The sequence below is a fragment of the Plutella xylostella genome, chromosome 16 (assembly GCF_932276165.1).
Source record: "Plutella xylostella chromosome 16, ilPluXylo3.1, whole genome shotgun sequence".
Classification (NCBI taxonomy): domain Eukaryota; kingdom Metazoa; phylum Arthropoda; class Insecta; order Lepidoptera; family Plutellidae; genus Plutella; species Plutella xylostella.
In genome coordinates, this window is record NC_063996.1 from 2,615,731 (window position 1) to 2,638,215 (window position 22,485).

The 22,485-nt window shown below is 38.3% G+C and overlaps 1 protein-coding gene across 2 annotated transcripts in view; it reads left to right on the top strand.

Annotated features, from left to right (window-relative positions):
• Positions 1-22,485, top strand: part of LOC105394133 (GPI transamidase component PIG-S) — a 60,869-nt gene that overhangs the window by 24,974 nt on the left and 13,410 nt on the right. For both annotated transcript variants that reach the window (XM_048626606.1, XM_048626607.1), the window contains exons 2-6: positions 10,864-10,954; positions 13,090-13,229; positions 13,832-14,041; positions 15,773-15,973; positions 16,450-16,550. In XM_048626606.1, coding sequence (XP_048482563.1) covers positions 10,864-10,954; positions 13,090-13,229; positions 13,832-14,041; positions 15,773-15,973; positions 16,450-16,550 — 743 coding nt within the window. The remainder of the gene's footprint in view (positions 1-10,863; positions 10,955-13,089; positions 13,230-13,831; positions 14,042-15,772; positions 15,974-16,449; positions 16,551-22,485) is intronic.

A 22,485-nucleotide genomic window follows, 5' to 3' on the forward strand; every position in this document is an offset into this window, starting at 1 on the left:
CCGTACTAGAGGCTCTGTCGTGCAATCGCCACGTTATTAAACGTTGACAGCTCTCGGTCGTTGTATTAACAAAGAGATAGTCGTGGCTCGCGCAGCAGCGCTCGAAACGTCGTTTTTCGCCTTAAGAGAGCCCCAGTGCAGCGATTATAAGATTCGAAACCTCCGTTTACGTTGCGTATCGTCAAATGTTACTCTCAAAATTTAAGGCAAATTTGTTAGTTCCAAAAGTGGCATTTGTTTTTTCCATATGTTTGTGTAGATTCGAAAATAGTGACAGTCGACGATACTGTGCAGCGAGCACCGGATTCGATACTATTTTCGAATCTACACGAAGGGTCACTTTTACCAAACGCTAAACGTATTTAAATCAAATTTCAAATACATTTGTACTAACTGACAGACGTATGACAGGCTACTAAATACGTTTAGCGTTTGGTGAAATTCCACCTACGAGGGCTACACCGAAAAGATCGGGAATAGAATAAGTAGGAATAAATTAGAGAGAAACCTTTTTGGTGTATCAAATGTAGTGTTTTTTCAAACATAATTCCATTTTCGAATTTTAAAAAAAGTAAAAAATAAAAGAGTATTGACCATTTGAATTTGACTAGTCGGTGTAAAAAATGGAGCTTACGCGGGAACATTTCCGTGCAATAATTTTTCACAACTTTCGTCGAGGTTTATCTCAAGAACAATGTCTCGCTGAGCTTGTTTCTATTTATAAACTTGAAGCACCAAGTAAAACGACTATATATAGTTGGTATTCTGAATATCGCCGTGGACGTTCCTCTCTTACCACAGTCCCTTCTACTGGTCGCCAAAAACAGCGGTAACACAAGATAACATCGATGCTGTACGCCAATTAATAAAAGAAGATAGACATGTGACATACGAGCAGATTCGGGCTTCTCTCAGCATTGGTATGACAGCCATTCAAACCATTTTACATGAAGAACTGGGTGTCAAGAAGTTAGTTTCGCGCTGGGTGCCCCACCGTTTGACCGAGGAACAAAAGTCGGCTCGTGTTAATTGGTGTCGATCTGCTCTGCAACGGTTCAATGGAGGCAGTTCAAATGCTGTCTACAATATCGTCTCTGGTGATGAATCGTGGATTTATTCATATGAGCCCGAAAGAAAACATCAATCGGCAGTTTGGGTCTTCGAAGGTGAGGTCAAGCCAACAAAAGTTATTCGCTCACGCAGCGTGTCGAAAAAAATGGTCGCCCTCGTAACATATGGAAAAAACAAATGTCACTTTTGGAACTAACTTTGCCTTACATTTTGACAGTGACAGTAGACGATACGCAACGTTAACGGAGGTTCGAAACTTGTGCTCACGACTCTGTTCTTTTTACATATCATCATCAGCCAATAATCATCCACTGCTGGACATAGGCCTCTCCCAAGGACCGCCACAACACTCCTCGGCCTTCCTCATCCAACCACTACCCGCCACCCGCCTAAGGTCGTCAGTCCAGCGGGCAGGAGGGCGTCCCACGCTGCGTTTGCCTGTTCGTGGTCTCCACTCGAGAACTCGTTTACCCCAACGGTTATCGCGGTCTCGCGGGGGCGGTGTTGGTTTTTATATTAAGAATAATATTAATGTGCGTTACCTGAATCACCCTTCAGTTAATGTAGAACAATACTGGATTTCAACGCGAGTTAAAGGATACCGTATAGCTATAGGTACGGCTTATAGACCGTCGTGGATAAATCTAGATGTATTTATTGATGCCTTAACAGAATCAGTAACTTCTTTTTCTAATCATGATCAAGTGGTCCTACTAGGTGATTTTAATGTTAATATGCTGGATATGAGTACTAATGAAGCTAAAAAAATTAACCAATTTATTGATTACCTACATTTAAAACAAGTAGTTACTCAGCCTACACATTACTCTGTGGGTAATGAGACTCTTATAGACCTTGTTTGTACTAATATAAAAGTTAGTGATGTCACTGTCACCAATATCACCGGGTCGTTGGGACACGCCATGATAAATGTAACTTTAGCCATAAAAAAAATTAAACCCCCACTTAAATTCTTAACCTTTAGACCTATAAATCATATAAACTTAGAAAACTTTAACAGAGATCTTTTTGCATTAGACTTCGAAGCTTTAATGTGTTGCTCTACAGTGGATTTGGCAGTAAATCAATTTAACATCTTAATAACATCACTCTTTGATAAACATGCACCTGTTAGATCCATTAGGGTTCGAGAGGGTCAGTCTCTCCCGTGGGTGACTGACTCTTGCAAGCTAATGATTGACTTACGTAACAAAGCACATGAGAAATTTAGACTAACTAAATCCGATGAACATAAAAAGCACTATAAAGATTTAAAAAAACTTGTCGTTACTAGTATAGCCAATGAAAAACGCGCCTATTTTGATCAATTTATTAATACCCAAATTAATGAACCGAAAAAGCTTTGGAAAAATTTGAAGAATAAGGTCTTAGTCGATCCTTCTAAAAGTGACAGCTTACCAGATTCTTTTAATGATCCAAACAAAATTAATGAGCATTTTTTAGATATTCCTGGTACTAACGATGTTCCTGTTTCCAACCTTGACTTTTTTACTACTCACCGTTTTGGTACTGCTGTGTTCGAGCTTAACCCAGTCTCTGAAACTGAGATTGCCAGATATATTGTTGCTATAACATCCAATGCTACAGGCATAGATGGTATTAACCGGGATATGATTTTGCTTACACTTCCACATACTTTAACAGCTATTACTGCTATCGTTAATAGGTCTATTACTGAACAGTCTGTTCCGAAGTGCTGGAAATCAGCACTAATTAACCCACTGCCTAAGGTCGACCAACCCACTTCACTTAAGGATCTAAGGCCAATTAGTATTCTACCTTTTTTATCAAAACTAGTAGAGAAAGCCGTCTACACCCAACTTATAAAATTTATTGAGGAAAACAATATACTTCCATCCTTACAGTCTGGATTCCGCAAGAATCGTGGTACAATTACTGCATTGCTTGATGTTGCAGATAATATTCTGGCTGAACAGGACATAGGTAATGCGACGATTCTATCGTTGCTGGACTTCTCACGTGCGTTTGATTGCCTGGATATTGATCTGCTTCTAGCTAAATTAACTTACTATGGTATAAGTGGTCATGCCATTGATTGGTTCAACAGTTATCTGTCGAATAGAACCCAGTCTGTCAAACTAATGCTGAATAATGGCACTAGCATCACATCAAATCCTTTACCCGTTAGTCGTGGGGTACCGCAAGGCTCAATCCTTGGTCCCCTTTTGTTTATAATTTATAGCACGGATCTAACCGCTGAAATTAAATATTGTAAGTACCATTGTTACGCTGATGATGTCCAACTCTATGCATCAGTCGCACCGGATAATTTGCAAAAAGTACTGGAGGGAATCAATGGTGATCTTGATAACATAGATAACTGGTCTAAAGATAATGCGTTGGTGCTGAACCCATCTAAATCGAAATATATGGTTTTGGGCTCCACTATGCAGGTCAGAAACATTATTAATACTAATGCTTTAACTATAAATATGAAAGGCCAGAGTATTGAACGCGTTCACGAGGCAAAGTGTCTGGGTTTGCTCCTTGATAGTGGTTTAAAATTTGAAAATCACATTCAGAATATTGTCAAAAACTGTTTTTTCCGTCTTAAAGTTCTATATAAAATCCGCTCCTTACTAACAGAAAAAGTACGCATTACGCCAGGGATGCACAGACCGCGGCCCGCGGGCCGCATGCGGCCCGCCGATCGAATACTAGTGGCCCGCCAACAGCAAAAATAATACTCTCGTACATTCGAAAAATATTTGATTCTAAATACACTCACGGGCAATGAAAAGGTTCCACTGAGAAAAGCACAAAATTACTTCTAAACGGAAAAGGCTAGCTTTATGCCGTCCTCTGTAACATTGAAGTACATTTAACAGAACATCAGGATATTACCAAGTAAAATCGGTAATATTTTGTTCCAATTTTAAATAAAATCTTTCAAAAAATTTGGGTTGTTTGCTGTCGGCATTTTGTGAGTGGAACTTTTTAATTGCCCGGCAGTGTAGATATGTTCGAAAAGTACTCAATCACAGGCAATTCAAACCACTCCTTGATGACATCGAAAGTGAATATTAAATTAAATGATTTATTGTATTATACAGAAATAAGGTGGCTATAAGTCCTGAATTGACACTGGAACGATCTCTTAATTTAATAAGTACATATATTAGTTATTTGAATTTTTCTGACAGAAAAGCAAAGTGATGTCCAGGAACTTAAAAATCCTGATAATGCAGTTAAAAATTATCAACATTCAAAACGACCAAGATTTACGCAACAAATTTCACGAAAGAAAAATGCTGAACTAAAAATACGTACAAAGAGTTGGGTATAAACTCTGCTCTGAAAATGTGCCAGCTTATTTGGTTGTACCTATAATATGTGACCAAACTACTAAATTTTCAATACGAAATCGTCAAAAAATCGAAAACGCCTTGCAAACGAATGTTTGGAAGCAGTTTTACATGAAAATTTAAGCCGAATAAATAAAAAAAAGTTTGTAAGCACTATGCCACGCTTCAAAATAAAACAATTTTAACATTATTATCAATTATTTTTTGTCTTTAATTACCTATACTTCTGGCGGCCCGCCATCAGATCATAATTTGTCCGAGCGGCCCCTAGTCTTGATAAGTCTGAGCATCCCTGCATTACGCTGTGTGAGACTCTAATCCTCTCTAGGCTGAATTATGGAGATACTGTTTACGGCCCTTGTCTTCTTGAGCGAACTCGGCGTCTAATACAGCGGGTGCAAAACGCCTGCTGTCGTTTTTGTTTTGACGTACCACCTCGAGGACACATTACTCCTTTTCTAAATAAAGCATCCATGCTAAACATGGAGGCCCGAAGGTACCTGCATACTTGTAGCCTAGTTTTCGACGTGTTAAAGTTTCAAAAACCTGAATACTTGTTTTCTAAACTTTGTTTCTCCCCTTTTCATGACAGGTATGGTACTAGATCTTTCCGCCCAATTTTGTCTGTCCCTAAACATGTTAGCGCCGCGTTTGAAGCAAGTTTCCGTTATCAAGCAACAAAATGCTGGAATAATATTCCACCACCTATAAGGCTCTTAAAAAATAAAATTAATTTTAAAAATAAAATAAAATTGTTTCTTCTTATTAAGCAAAAGACTTGATAACAAATTTAGTTATCTACAATAACTATTTATTCATTACATATTTTCCATATTTTTGTTACATCCGGCGCAGATCGTCTTACAATAAATACATTCATGCAATATTAATACTATGGTGGGTGCTCTGTCATCCACTGAGTACGACCCTGTGTCTCTTGCTGGTTAGCTGCACACCTTTACAACATTATCAAACTAAAATAGGTAATTTTTCTTCAAAACAATATATTTTAAGTAGTTTTTTTTTTTTTTTGCTCACAATTTATGTAATTCGGCACCCTTGGAACAATTAAATGGGAGGTAACTGATAATCAGCGGTTTGCTCCTGGAGTAAACATCCACGCTGAGTTACTTCACCCTTTTGGTCCGCTTCAACACACAACCTGCTAAGTACAAACCTGTCTTTATCATAGCTACTATTTACCTAGTTATAAGTACAAATGTGTATATCTGTAATTGTGATTTGTTGTGTATGTAAGAAAGTGGATCAAATAAACGCTTTATCTATCTATCTATCTATCGGTTCTTCGGCAGATATGACCAGCCCACTGCCACTTCAGCTTGCATATTTTGACAGCTATGTCGGTAACCTTAGTCCTCTGACGGATAACCTCATTTCTGATACGATCCATCAGAGAAACCCCAAGCATAGTTCTCTCCATAGCACGCTGAGCAACTTTAAATCGGTGGACCAGTCCTACCGTCAGTTTTTACATATGTTTGTGTAAAATAGTATCGAATACTGTGCTAGCGGCTCTGATGCGTTAAAAAAACTGAAAGACGCGAAACCATCGGAATCACAAACAAATTATGTAAGATTTAGCGGAAGAGCCGGCTGGGAGACACGGCATTGATGTTTAATTCTGTTTTCACGCCATTATGTACGACCTTTGAGCTTTTTTCATCGATGTTTATAACGTTCGACTGAATTTGTTTATCGTTTGTTGCGTTCGTGTCGTCTTTGTGTATTTATTTATACTTTTATTGCACAATTTACAAAAGTAGATGTATCTACAATCAGGTGGGCTTAATGCTAAAAGCATTCTCTACTAGTATCCTAACTATCCTAATCCTAATCCTAATCCTAACTAATATTATAAATGCGAAAGTAACTGTGTCTGTCTGTCTGTCTGTCTGTCTGTCTGTCTGTCTGTCTGTCTGTTACTCTTTCACGCCAAAACTACTGAACGGATTTGAATGAAATTTGGTATACATACGGTCTAGACCCTGGGAAAGAACATAGGCTACTTTTTATCCCGGAATTCCCACGGGAAAACTTTTTAAGGCGAAGCGAAGCGCGCGGGGACAGCTATATTTTATAAACTTGTATTTAAATAAAGGGTAACGCTGGTAGCTATGCTGTTTTGAAATTAATATCTCCTCAGTGGAGGAGCATATTACTTCTCAAGAGGCTATGAGCCATCATCACAATAACATCAATTGTCTTAGTTGCTCATTGTTCATACACGAGCACGCATAATAATTCATCGTTGAACATGTTGCCTGGTCTAGTACAGGTTAGTTAGATTGTCGGAAACTATAAAAGTTTACTTTTTCTCGCATACAAAGTGGCGCCTCTAGCGGAAACTATCATGCAACTTTTGACAGATAATGTAAGCAGATGACAGAAGAAAACGTAATCTATTATAGTTTTAAAAAATTGCATAACCTGTACTAGACCCCCTGTGCCCTCCCTGTACAAACATTTTCTCAATTGGAACATTCTATCTTTGCCTTCATTCGACCAGCTTGAAAACATCCGACAGTCGGGTTGCCCACTTACCCGACTACTCTCTCAGCACAAGCTTGCTTGTGTTGGGGTCCACCAACCCGCACTTGGCCAGCGTGGTGGACTAGGCCTAAAACCCTCCCTTGTTTGGAAGGAGACCCGAGCCCCAGCAGTGGAAACTAGGTATATCCATTTATTATTGGCGCAATATAATGCTTTTTGCTCCTCTTTGGTAGCTAAGAGAGCGTTGATTAAAATATTTGTCTTTGTTTAAAATTAAAAAAGGAATTCTTCTCAGGCTCTTGATATCCAGTCGTTGACGTCAAAATGCAGTTGTATTACTTTTACTGGTTTATTTTATTTTATTTTTTAATTTAAAAGGTGTGTCGGGCACTTTTTGTTAGTGAGGTAGGTTAGTAAGTTAGGTACTCATTATAGCTAACTCTTTTGACGAGTCACAGTAATGTTTCCGAAATGAACGAAGGTTGAACTTAAAACGGATTGCCACTTAAAAAAATGCGGACAGTTTTTTTGCTTTGTTTTTGTAGGTGACCCTCCATCTTGTTCGTATTTTGTTAATCTAAGGAACCCGTTTATTGTTCTCTGATGTGCAAAAGTCAGTGAACTTTGATGACCAAAAATAAACCACTTCATTTACCTACCTACTTGTGTAAGGAAGAAACGAGAAATACACGATTCTATTTTAAGACTATAATAATATCTGGGTGGTAAACATATTCAAGTTAGTAGACTGAATTGGATGTGGTGTGGCGTGTAGTAACACTAGTAACATACCTCTATATAACCTATACAACGTAAAAAAATACTCGTAGTAACAAGTAACCACCATCGTTAAAAACCACCGATATTCAACAGTAAAAGTCGCATAAGTAACTATTAGAAAGGCATAAATTTTGAAACGAAAATCATCGTGTTAAACTTACAACACCCCTCTTTTTCCGACGAGGGTTAGAAAGTATTTTATTGTATAATAATAAATTAACTTCTAAGTATTTGTTTTTCATATTCAGACACGCCGGCGCGCCGGGTCTTACTTACTGCTTTTATATTATGTACATAAAGATGCCTTACTGTACTAACTAGGTACAAAGATCAAAGTGTGTAGAGTAGGTACAAATGATGACGGCGTGGTGTAGATTGTTCTCAATTCGCTGTTGACACCACCTGACCCGTACATTAGGTAGATACTGACACTTTCACGCTGTATCTTCCCGGTGCACTAGCCACCAGATAGAGGAATCACAAATTTTCTGCAAAAAGGAAGCCTCAATCAAATGCAGACTTATGCACATTTATGTCGAAAAAGCTATTTGAGTACCAAAGTACTAAATGTGCCCTTTTTACCCGACTGCCGAAGGAGGAGGGTAATGTTTTTACCCGACTGCGGAAGGAGAAGGGTAATGTTTTTCGATTGTATGTATGTATGTATGTTTGTCTGTTTCTTTGTTCCCTCCTGTAGCCTAAACGGCTTGATAGATTTTGATGTATGAGGTATCGTTAGAAGCGTATGGTTAAAGGCTATGTGACGTTACATTAAAATGTGCATAGCGCCCTCTAGAGGACATAACGTGATGATCGAAAAAATAATATTTTTTCAACTATGCCCTGTGGGGTATCAAATGAAAGGGCTTGATTTGCACATTACTTACAAAAATATGCATATTGTAGGTATTTAAATAACAACACCAATATTATTGAAAAGATGCTCGAGGAGTTTCTTTCGCCCATTGACATATATATTACTGCGTAAGGACAGGGCAAACCACACAAGAAAATGGCACCCGTGCGTTGGCCCTAAAATAAACATTTTAAGGCCAACGGTCCCCAGTCGACAATTGTCTGTCAAGGAGAGATAATCTTTGTTTTTTGTGAATCTTGTGATAAATATGCCTAGTTGTCTTGTGAAAGGCTGCAAAAACTATGATACAAAGGTAAAAAAGGAACATAGAATATCGTACCATCCTTAAATTAATAAATAAACACATTTTAAAGTGATCATTATTTTACTACCAAAGTCTACAATGGCCGCATGATGTAACCTTGTACAGACGTCATTTTTTGTTGGCTATCCTCCGCGAACATTTTCTTGTTTAGAACAGTTTAGAGCGTGATTTTTCATTAGTTATAGTTTTACCCGACCTGCACGGAGGATAATGTTTTCACACGTATGTACATAATATGTATGAATGTAGTCAATTTTTCTATGTCACTTGTCGAATATCATCGCAAAGGTATAACCGCATGCAACTCACTAGTATTATTATTATGTACTGTTCGGTGACGATGACGGTAAAATATGAACGCGCGTACAAGGTTGCGTCGTCAGGATAAGTAGATCGGCACTGGCATAGTTCAAATAAATTATGACAGATGACAGTTATTTTGTTTGTATGAAGAAGGTTTCAGTAAAATGTACTGAAGGGTGTATCCTTCCTTTTGAAATCATTGCTTTCGCCATTTCTTTCCTCCTTAATGACGGGGCCTTTGTGAAATGGTGGTAGATTATGACGTTTGACAAGTAATTCTAAGATTCTACGTCAAAAAAATAAACGATTTCATTTCATTTCATTGAAATAAAAAATGTTCATTTTTTATTTTTATTTTATTTTATAATTGTCGGGTCACTAACAGCTATTCATTACACATTACTTTCATGAACTAAAACCCAATTACTGACGTAAAATTTCATAAAATAAAAACAACTAAAAAGTTGCAAATAAAAAAATATAATTATAAACAAACAAAAAACCTGACTGCACGCTAAAAAGATGAAAACAAGTCCCAATGTTAATGGAAAGTATCGCAGGCGGGGACCAACTTGACCGCCACACAAGGCCGTTTTCTAAGTAACATTCAGCTAAATGGTGAACCCTCTGCTGGTCCCCGCCTACGATACTTTCCATTAACATTGGCACTTGTTTTCATCTTTTTAGCGTGCAGTCGGGTTTTTTGTTTGTTTATTTGCAATTAGTGATTCAGATAAGTATCCATCCCCACTACAAAAATATTATAAGCCACTAGTAAAAAATAAACTAGTGCGGCCTTACGCAGTATTGCATATCTGTCAAATCTGACGTAACTTGTAGGGATCTGACAGATGTTTGACAAATAAGCGATGCTGTCTGTCGATTAATGTCGGTTTAAATGTCGGTTTTAGTTGAAGATTCGGTGTGTGTACGTGTCTGCAAAAGGTCTGCGACTGCACACTATACAATACATCCAGTGTGCGAATCACGAATATTGTCGACTCTAGTCGATAGTAATTCGAGGAGCTCACTGGAGTTTGTATGCAGATTTTTAGTTCTAACGTTACCGACTGGGGTGCCGATCAAGAGGTAATACGGGCTAGAGTCGACAATATTCATGATTGGCACACTGATCTGTCTGCAGTATCACATACGTGAGGTCAAAGATCGCTGATGAATGCAATCTATTGTAATTCATTTGTAAGGGAACTCAGCGTCCTGTCCGGTACTGAACTGATAGATAATAACGCCAGATACGTTGTACAGAAAGATATACATAAGGTCCAGGGGGGGTCACTCCCTAAAGTCCCTAAATTGACGTCAGTCCACGTTGCAACAAGGCATGAGGTGCTAAGGATAGAGAGGTATGCCACGGCTCTCAGGACAATCGCGTTATCGGTCAATATCCCTACAAGCACCTTACTGGGTACTTAATACATCCCTCTTCGAACATTTCTGCTCTAGCGGTACACCACTGAAGCTAGCCAATAAAGGCAAGCAAGAGGTGTGAGATCCTTGTGTTCCCTCTGGACAACCAATGAAGTCAAACTAGAGATAAGGAACAGGGGTTCTCCCCGGCATCGGGTGCATGGGGTCGCTGATGCCCAACAGCTCGCCACAAGCTGCCCTGCCGTCTTATTATGATTAATATGATATATGCTGTTTTTCAGAGTGGAGTCGCATGTGGGCCAGCGCTTCATTCGTGGGGGTGCTCATCATCATCGGCCTGCCGCTCTGGTGGAAGACCACCGAGGTCTACAGGTAACCCTCATTCCTTCACTTAGGGCTTGTACGTACCTACACAAAACTGCGTTGCGATGCGACGTTGCAACAGTTTCAAGCAACTGCGTTGTGGGAACACTTTAAATTTAACGGCAAATAGCATTTAGAAGTACTGTAAATCATAACTTGACTCTTTACTAGTGATGCCGGCCAGTAGTAGGTAACTATAACCAACAATCATATCGTGAAATAATTAACGTTATATAATAATAATAGCATGCTTTCATTTCAGTGATAATAAAGAGTGATTGTTATGAGTTTATGACCCATTTAGACGGTTTTATTAGCACTGGGGGTCACTCTATTAGACGAAAAACTAAGTTTCGGAGCGCGGCTGCGCGAGCCACGACTCTATCTCGTTGTAGTTAACGTGCCGATTGCACGACAGCTCTCGTTGGTTCGTTTTTCGTCAGTATAGAGAAACCTCGTGATTTGTAGTTTTTAATAAATGATGGTGTCCGGAGGTCAAACGCTCAATGTCAAATAGACAATCGTACGCGCGGTGAATTGAGAATCTCCTCCTTTTTGTGGATTCGGTTAAAAGTGGTATTTAAATGGTAAAATTTCGATTCGGCTAACTTCAAATAAAATCAGCAATTTTACAGGAGAACTTAATGACCTTCTCAAGAGCACATACGGCTTGTAAATAAATTTTATGATTATAACTCTGAAGGCATAAGTAGTGAAAATCACACCTTCTTGTACATTATTGGATATGCAATGCGATAGGGTTAAAGACCGGGGTAATATTGAGAAAATCTAGATTATATCAGCCGTTCTATGGGGTTTAGCTGCACCCAAATGAATCATCTATAAATATAATCGGCAGCACTAACTATTCCTGTACAAAATTATCGAAATCACACCTGACATCATGACCTGTTTATTTTTGTTATAAAAACAATTAAATTGACCAAAATATAAACACGCAATAAAATTGTTAATTTCCATGTGACTGCTGATAATAGTCAACAGAATGTATTGCTTCAGATAACCTATTAATTATCATACCTAGCAGAATGCGTGATCGGGGAGTTTTTTAAGATGCTACGGACATGATGTTATGGGTGATCGAGAAAGTAGGCACCTCATTATTGGTTTCTATATATCCCACAGCTGGGAAAAGACCTCTCCATTGCTTACTCCGAACGTCTCTGTTGTCGATCTGATGCCATTACGCTAAAAATATGTCCAAGTCATCCCGCCATCTCTGTAGATTTACCTGAAGAGTCTGAAGACCTCTCGAAGCAGCGCGATGTGAGTCTTGGATTGCGCGTCTTGCGCCCCATGCTAGGCTTTCTTGGCGCCTTCGCCTTCGATTATACAATGTTTGCCCGGTTTATACCGGTCCGTTTTTGCCCACCAGTCCGGGTGCATGCGGGTGACGTGACCTGCCAAAGCGCATATCGGCATAAACCCATTACATCTACCGAGTAGAGTGGCGAGACAGTATCCTCGGCCGAGCACTCGGTCAATTGCTAGCTGAGGATCGGCCGAGAATACTGTCTTGCCACTCAACACGGTAGGTGTAATCAGGGTATTAGAGGTCTGTGCATCTAAATATAGTGAAGTAAATAGTGAAACAAATTGAAAATACAATTAAGTAATAAGTACATAAGAGTGATAAAAACGCATAAGGTTACATCAGGGGGTCAAATCAGCTAGTGGCATGCACATGACATGCGATGCTGATCACTATGTTGAGATTGTGCTTATATCACTGTATGTATTTGTTATCTTTAGCGTTGTAAACTTTGTAAGTCAATTTATGATAGGGATGGTAAATTGTATCTTTTTCTTAGTGTATTTTACTTCATTCTTCAGCCAATCAACCAATTTGCCCTATATAGTCCAAAAACAAAGTGTATTATACCGTATACCTAAAGCGAGCGAGCGCCCGTTCCTCAATACCTACAACCTCCCTTGTGAAATGGTGGACTATGATGAGTCCATATTGGCTATTAACAAATATGTAATTGTAAAAAATACGTTGAAAAAACAAAAAAAAAAAAAACACGCACTCACGCCTTGTACTAATGTACTCCCTTGCGGGGTAGGCAGAGGTGCGTTGAAAATGATGAATCTGAATTCTGACTCTCTCTCTCTCCCCGCAGGGTGTCACTACCGTACGACAAGATGAGCAGTCTGTCTGCGCACGCGCACTCCGTACTGGAAGAGGTCACCGTCCTGGCGGCGGACGAGGCCACCGCGGCCGAGGTCGCCGGCATGCTCGAGCAGAGCGCACAGCACGCGGGTAAGTGTAGAGAGACACAGGAGGAGAGACTCCCCTAGTAGAGGATCCAGACCGCCCCTATAGTGACTAAGAAGAGGTTCCAGACAAAAGAAACTTTGTTTCATAGCTAATTTTATATGTTTCTTAGCAATTTAAAACGTAGGTAGGATATGTAATTTTTTTCATGGTTCGAGCGTTGGACATCCGAAGAAACAATTAATAAAATTATTATTTTTTAACAATAGATAAAAAATATAACTCCTATTCTCCTCTTTAATTTTAATAAGTAGGATAATAGCCGTGCGTCACTAGGTCATAAACAAAAACTACTACAAATAAGAAGAATTAATCATAATTTGCTTGTTGATTGGTATGAAGAAGTGTACCACGTGTACCGTACCACCAAGCCGTGCCATACGATTTTTGATCGAAATACCAATTATATTTTAACCCTTACCCAGGCCACAGATAATAACTAGTACCTGTACCCAGGCTTGGCTACTTTAACTACTGTGGCCTCGTATGGTACACTGCCTGGTCAAGGGTCAACGTTCCCTAACCCTTTTCTTGGGTATACTCTCCTCTTAACAGTAACACACTACAACGGTCAACCCTTCCCACAGACATAATCAACCTCCGCGTGCACAAGAAGCTGCTCCCGCCCGCCCTTCACCAATCCCTGGGCGTGGTGGCAGACGACCAGGAGGCGCTGGAGGCGGTGCTGGAGGCGCTGGGCGGCGGCCCCGACCAGCTGCTGGTGGTGCAGCGCCCCGTGCTGAGGCAGCATGTGTGGGTCGCCGATGAGTCGGTCGTCTTCTTTAGGGATGCTAAAGGTATGTAGCTTTCAGGGTGTATGGAAGGAAGGATGAACGAGTGACGCGTCATCTGTTCATTTGACGCTAGCCTGGCTGGCTAAAGCTTTCATCACAGCAGTAAACCCTAGTTTAGCTCTAATGGTTGTCAGCGGCATAATAAGGAAAATAATTGGCATGATTGACCGGCTCGTAGGACCATAAAAAGGCTTGGAAGCCTTATGATCGGATCGCTGGTAGTAGCAACGTTTATTGATATAATTAAGATCTTAATATACCGCGATGTAATTTCATGTAAATAGTGTAGAAGTGGAGGCGCTGGGCGGCGCCCCCGATCAGCTGCTGGTGGTGCAGCGCCCCGTGCTGAGGCAGCATGTATGGGTCGCCGATGAATCGGTGATATTCTTCAGGGATGCTAAAGGTAATTTTATAGTTAAAGAGGAGGTTTCCTCGAGTGATATATCACCTGTTCTTTATGTACGTCCGGCGCAACCTGGGAAGCTGGAGACTGACGCTAGTCTGGCTGTCATTTTTTTTCGCCACGATGCACGATGCACCATTGCATTATGTTGACCCCGAACTAGGGAATGCAATCCCGATCCCGCGGGATCCCGATCTCGCGAGATCTCGTGTAATTTTTCGGGATCAATCCCGACGCATTTGACGAGATTGGCGGGATTGGGCGGCAGTGGTCAGCGACGTAACACACAACCACTCGGGGCGCAATCGGCGCCTATCTAATATCTAATAATCTACCATTAAAAAAGAAATGGATTTGTTTGAGTGTGGAGGTACAAGGGGGTGATTTTTGCAGTTTGCATATAATTGCTTCGCCACACTGTTGCCAACCAACGTTGAGTCGGAGAGGGCATTCTCAGCAGCGGGGTAGGTACATTGCAACGGACATTAGGTGCCGTTTAGCAAATGAAACTATTAATACCTACCCTTTGTTTTTAAGGAGTCATTTTCAAAATTACTCTTTTCCCTAATTCCCTTGAAATAAGCTTATTGTTTTGATTAACTAATTTACCTACATTAATTTCCTTACAACCTGATTATTATTTAAGATAAAGATAAGATAAAGAATAAAGGTTTTTATTTTATTTCGAGTAATATGTTATTTTAGTTAAGGGGCCGTCCATTAATCACGTGAGGCTCAAAAGGGGGGGAGGGGGTATGGAAAACCTCACGAAACATCCCGAGGGGGGAGGGGGGGGGTCTCGTTAGACATCACGTGTATTAATTTTTTGTCAAAAAGCGCTAGGTATTTCTGAACCGAAATTTTGAACGGCGCAAAAATTTTAACGATTTGTAGTATGGCTTGTATTTTTTCTAGACAAAAATAGCCTTTATATAGACTTCCAAAAAAATACACGTGATCCAGGCAGGGGGAGGGGGGGTAGTCCCAAACCTCACCAAATATCACCAGGGGGGAGGGGGGGTCAAAAAATGAGAAAAACTACCTCACGTGATTAATGGACGGCCCCTAACCTCACTATCACAAACAAGCAGTTATTAGCTTTTTCAGTTATCTGAATTAATTTTTTTTTGTTTTGTTTTGTTTAATTAGACGGGATCTCGAAAATTCCGGGATGATGATATTCCTAATCCCGCGGGATCCCGAATTCGCAATCTCGAGTCGGGATTGCATTCCCTACCCCGAACCCATTTTGGCACGAAGAAGCAGCAGAAATGCCTGTATACAAATTTTTCTATTGCTCCTAAATAAAACCATCTTCTCTCTCTCCCCAGCCTCTCAAACCCTGTCCCGCGTGCTAACCTCCTGGATCTACCAGCTCCCAGTCCTGCGCGACAGCGTGGCCGCGCGGGCTGCGCAGGCGCCGCGGCGCACCCGCTTCCCGCCCAGCGCCCGCTACCACATAGTGCTGTCAGTCGTGCACCCGGACCCGGCGGGCGCGGACGTGCGGTTTGACGCTGGCGACGCGGTTGAAGGTGATTGTTTTGTAATTTTTATTTTATTTGCAAGTTTTGTTGGGTACTACATCAAATAGTAAAAAAAGGTTAAATAAAATTAAGGTTACAAATCTAAATTATTCGCATACAAAGCCGGGCTCATGGCCAAAAATCGGGAGATACTAAGAATAGGGATAGATAATAATAAGGGACATACTTGATAGTCTTCAAAGATTCGTAGCTACCAACTCCTCGAAGCCGTGATTCATGAATCTGTGGACGTCAAGCACAGGTATCCGACCTGTGCTTGAGTTTATCGAAAACTATAAAAGTTTACGTTTTCTCGTATTCAAAGTGGCGCCTCTAACGGAAACTATCGTGAAACTTTTTGCCTGTTTATCATCATGCAAATAAATACTTTTCATTCATTGAATGCATTCACTCATATCAGGTTGCAAGTTGCAATATTTTTTCTCATTCATTCAATCGTGCATATCTTTTATTTCTAATTTCAGATTACATCGGCACATTTGTAGATGAGCTGAGCGAGCTACACAACTTCACACTCAAGTCTCAGTGGATCCATCTACTCGACTTCAACTTCCAAGCCAAAGAGGTAAGTACAGTCTATCCATTAATGTCAGTACAGTCATGACATTAATGTCCGGAAGTTTGTTTTTTTAATCTCTGATACTAAAAACAGACTTTAAAATAATTAGGTATACAGGTGTTGCAAAAAGGGTATACTAAGCCGAAACCTACCTTAGGTATAACATGTACAGCATGTTATACATAAGCCAAAGAAATAACAAGCCACCAAATGCCATAAACAATTGTAATGACTTTTATATTTCTTTTTTTTTCTATTATAATGCTGCATATAGTTTTAGTTTTGTTTATTAGGAACACAAACAGTACACATCCGTAAAATACACAAAATCCAGTACAATAAGGTAATAATCCAGGAAGTTATACAAATTATATGTATATGTTCACAATTTACAGTTAGTATTAAATTTATAATGTGAGTGATAATTTTGTGTTTTTACTACATAGCATTTAAAACTTGTCTGAAAAATACTTCACACGAAAATCGGTAGATGTCGCTGATGAAGCACTGTCTACATCGCGGTATGGTTTGGTTTGTCGATATTAATAAAGTTAATATTACTTTTAACGTAAATTGACGTTATAATATGCTCTATACAATTGGTATTTTTGCAAAACGGCTGAATTCGAACATGCCTTTATGTATGTTCGTGAATTCGACCGTTCGATCTGCCTACAAATCGATATCTCACCAACCAGCAACCAACACAGTATCATACTATGACCGTGCTATGGACGTGTCCTGGCAACACTGGTGGCTGTCAGTTTAATTTTCAAAGCTCTCGAGTCTTTAAATTAATAAAAATAGTAAATAACGGCTATTATAACAACAATCGATCTTTATAATATAAAAAAGTGCGTTATTCATACCTACAGGTGTATGCAAGTGCTCTAAATAAAGTGAAAAAAGGAAAAATCAAAAATTCCTAGTGGACCTAACGGTCGCTAGAACAGTGCTCAATTCAAAACAAAAATACTGAAAATCAATAGCTATATAGCTAAAATCCAATATTACTCAAGACGGGAACACATGAAAAGAAGTAAATAGGATCTCAGAATCAAGGTATTTACAAAGAAAGTGATTATTTTTTGAGTGGCAAGATCATCAAATCAAGTAAACAAAATCACGACATCTGTTTGCAGAACACAATATTAACTTCATCAAAATATTTCCTTGCCAATAAGAATTCCAAGAGGTGCCGCTACTGCCCACTAGGTGGCGCTAAAAAATTGTAGAGCTTCCTAAGAAATATTGTAGAGACAACTTACATTAATTGTAGAGACAACCAAAGTATTGTAGAGACCACGCACAGAAAATTGTAGAGTCTCCTAAAAGATTTGGTAGAGACATTTTTGAAGAAATCTATTAAATTTTCCGGATATCAACATGAATAGTGAAGACTTTAAAAACCTACTAGAAGATTTTAGATTGAAAATAGGCAAAGATATGGTTGAAAAGATGCAGAGTCGGAAAACAGAATACTTCTAAATATAAACGAAAAATTGGATGCAAAAATTTGTCAACTCACAGAGGAAATGGAACATTTAAAAAATATTAATGAAGAAAATGAAAAAAGACTTGACATCCTCGAGAAACATTCGAGACAGAAAAATCTGATTTTGTTTGGAATGAAAGAAAAAGAAAAATCATACGAGGAATTAGAAATACTTGTAAAGGATACAATTAGAAATACTTTGAACATAGATTGTGATAAAAATGAAATTGATTTTGTAAGACGTATCGGAAAACTTACACACGATCGCCCAAGGCCAATTCTTTTCGGACTAAATACCCTAGGCAAAAAGATAAAAATTATAAAAAGCAAGAAAAAATTAGAAGATATCGGAGCTTACATAACTGATGACTACCCGAAACGAAAGAAGGGGATAAACTACCAAATTTGAATACAAGGCAAGCCCCCAAAAAATCAAAACAGCAACCAGAAACATCAAACAGACTGACTATAACCTCATATCTAAAAGGGAAAAAGATGCAGCATAGCAAATAGATAAAAGAATCCCCCCACAAATAAAAACGCAAGCACACATATCAAGGAAAACTGACAAAAACTATAAAAGACAAGCACAAAATAATATTGCTACTGGCAAAACCAGTACCTCTCCCAATACGGCCGGTCCCCGCGGGAGCAGTAGACCAGAACCCTCCATAAATAAAATCAAAGACACAAAAGAAAAATACGAATCAAAACTAAAAATATGCACTTACAACACAAGATCTCTTAAAGCAGAAAATCGACTGATTGAATTAGAATATGCCCTAGAAAAAATTAATTGGGATGTATTGGGAATTTCAGAAGTTAAAATAGAAGGCCACTCTATGATACAAAAAGAAAAATACATTATAATGTACAAAGGTATTAAGAAGGGAAGAAATGGCATTGGCTTTATGATAAAACCTCACCTGAAAAACAATATACAAGACTTTATAGCATACTCAGATAGAGTTGCAAGAATTGATTTAAAGTTTGAACACACTACATTAAACATAATACAAGTATATGCTCCGACAGAAAAAGCAACAGATAAGGAAATAAGTTTATTCTATAAAGATATCGAAAGTGCATTGAAAGGGACAAATAGAGACACAATATTAATGGGAGACTTCAACGCTAAAATAGGCTGGCCAAACAAAGAAGAATACTTAATATGTGGTCCTAATGGATACGGCGATAGAAATGAAAGAGGAAGCATTCTTATCAACTTTTGCTTTCAATATCAGTTGCACATAACGAATACACTATTCAAAAAAAATGAAAAACAAAAATGGACATGGATCTCACCGGACGGAAAACACAAGAATGAAATCGACTTCATATTAGTGAAAACCAGAGAAAAAGTTCAAAATAATGAAGTTATCAATACAAAATTCCCAAGCGATCACAGACTTGTTAGAATTACATACAGCCTGGATACAAATATAAGAAGAAATAGAACAAAGTTCACGGTTAAATCCAAAAACTTCACAGAGATTGAGGCTGAGTCCTTAAAAAATATGGCTAATGAAATTATGCATACCATCTATTCAGAGGATATAGACGAAACCTATAAAAAACTATCCAGACCATCAAAGGATGTGTAGAAGATCTACCAGTGGATAAAGAGAACACTAAAGACATGAATTTCATTACAGAAGAAATAAAAATTCTTATGGAAGAAAGACATAGATTAAAAAACGTTAGCCAGAGAACACCGGAACAGAAAAAAACATTAAAAAGGCTCTATAAGAAAATTAGTAAGAAAATTAAAGAAGTAAAGAACAAGCAGAAATTAGAGACTTTGGAAAAAGAACTAGAATTAAGGAGCTCTACAAAACACACAATTAAAAGATTTGGTAAAGGCAAAGAATGGATTACTTCCTTATCTAAAAATATCACCAATAGACAAGAAATTTTAGAAGAAGCAACTTCCTTCTACAGAAATCTATACTCCAACAAAGATAAACCAATTTCAAGCACTCTATCGGAATTAGATTTTTTAACCGACGAAACTGTTCCTAGTATCTTAAATAGAGAGGTGGAAAATGCAATTGAACAACTCAAAAAAGAAAAAAGTTCGGGTGAAGATGGGATAACTAATGATATTATCAAAGCAATGGTAGAACCACTTACTCCTCACCTGACCAAATTATTTAATAGCATAATAATCCAGGAAAAAATACCCAATGATTGGAAAGAATCGATTATCACCTTGATATACAAAAAAGGAGACCCGTTGTTGATCGACAACTACAGACCTATATGTCTTCTACCAACAATCTATAAACTATTTTCAAAAGTACTGCTTAACAGAATGTCCGCACAGCTAGAAGAACAACAGCCAAGAGAACAAGCTGGGTTTCGAAAAGGATTCTCAACTACTGACCATATATTCACAGTCACCCAAGTTATGGAGAAATTTGTAGAGCACAACAAGATACTATACCTGGCGTTTGTGGACTACACGAAGGCATTTGACTCGATTTCACATGAATGCGTCTGGAACTGTCTAAGAGAACAAGGTATACACACAAAGTATATTAACATTCTACAGACCATATACAAAGAAACGCAAGCAAAAGTCAAATTAGAGAGAATAGGCACAACATTCCCTATAAATAGAGGTGTAAAACAAGGAGACCCAATTTCTCCTAAATTATTTACGGCTCTCCTTGAAACTATATTCAGGAATATGAACATTGAGGACCAAAGCTTCGGAATCAACATTAACGGCGAGAGACTTACACACTTGAGATTTGCAGATGACATCGTCATTTTAGCGGAAAATCACGAGGATATACAGGCAATGCTAACCAAGCTTGATACCGAAAGTCAGAAAGTAGGCCTCTACATGAACCCGACAAAAACCAAAGTAATGACAAACGGAATAACGAAGCCCATCTACATAGATAGCGGCATCATAGATTATGTACCAGATTATATATACTTAGGTCAGACTATATCATTTCAAAATCCCATGAACAAAGAAATTGACAGAAGAATAGCATCAGCGTGGAAGAGATATTGGTCAAACAAAGATGTCTTCAAAAGCAACCTGCCAGTAAACCTTTAATATAAATTATATCTTAATTATTTAATCTTAATGATATTATCTGAATAAATGAATACTTATAATTAATAATTTTGTTATATATATGATGCATGTATGAAAATAACTTAATTATTTGGAAATAAATTTCTTTTGTATTTGTATGGACGTGTCAGACAAATAATATTCTCTGTATTTATAATATATATATATATATATATATATATATATATATATAATAGGATACATAAATATAATATATAAAAACATTTAATAATACATATAATATTCAGACAGGTACACGAAAATGCTATTATATATATATATAATGCTCTTAGCATTAAGCCCACCTTTTGTACATGTATTTTTTTATATTTGTGTAATAAAGAATTAAATAAATAAATAAAATTATGCGACCATGCCCACTAGCCCTAGCCCGTTCCGTTTCAATTTATTTATTCTGAGCAACATATATCGCATTGAATATTTACATAATTAAGTAGGTACTAATTTAACATGCATTTACAATACAATTAAATAATATTATAATACATTAAACAAAGTAAATTATTAAAATATACTTATTCTCATGATCTATCATTTATAAATTCATTAACAGAATAGTAACATTTCTTTAATAACCATTTTTTAAAATTTGTCTTGAAGTGATTGTATTTGCTGACAGATTTCAAGTGTAAGGGTAATTTATTAAATAACCGCGTATTCTGGTACTGAGCGCTGTGCATATAAACTTGCAACATTGGCAGAACTGCGCCACCCTTGCTGGGGATGTCCTTCCTTCTTGTTGTCAGTCTTAATAGTCTTTCTTCGTCAGTCTCTACCGTCTCAGGATGCTTAGCCATATCGCAAAGTAGAACTAGCAGATAAAGACAAGGAACAGTCAAGACTCCAAGTTTAATGAAAAAATCTCTGCATGATTCCCGTTGAGATATCCTAAAAATTATCCTTATGGCCCTTTTTTGTGCAACAAAAGCTTTTGTGATATTGTATTTGTAGCTGTTTCCCCATAGTTTAATGCTATACCTCAAGCGAGATTCAACTAGTGAATGATATATCATTTTTAATTGCGATATAGTCGCTTCGTTTCTAAGACTTCGCAATACGTAGCAAGCTGAGCTTATTTTATTTGTCACACTCACTAGCTCTTTTTTCCAATTTAAACGAGAGTCAATGTTTACGCCGAGGAACTTGACTTCATCCACAGTTTCAATATGTTGTCCATTTAATTTTACATTTAGTACTTCATTTTTACCACATGTCGATTGAAATGCAGACGTTACTGACTAGCACGGTCGCGTGCCGTGCACGGACCGGCAAGTATCGTTTGTCCTCCGCACGCCGCCACCGTCACGTCATGAGAACGAGATGACGGCGCC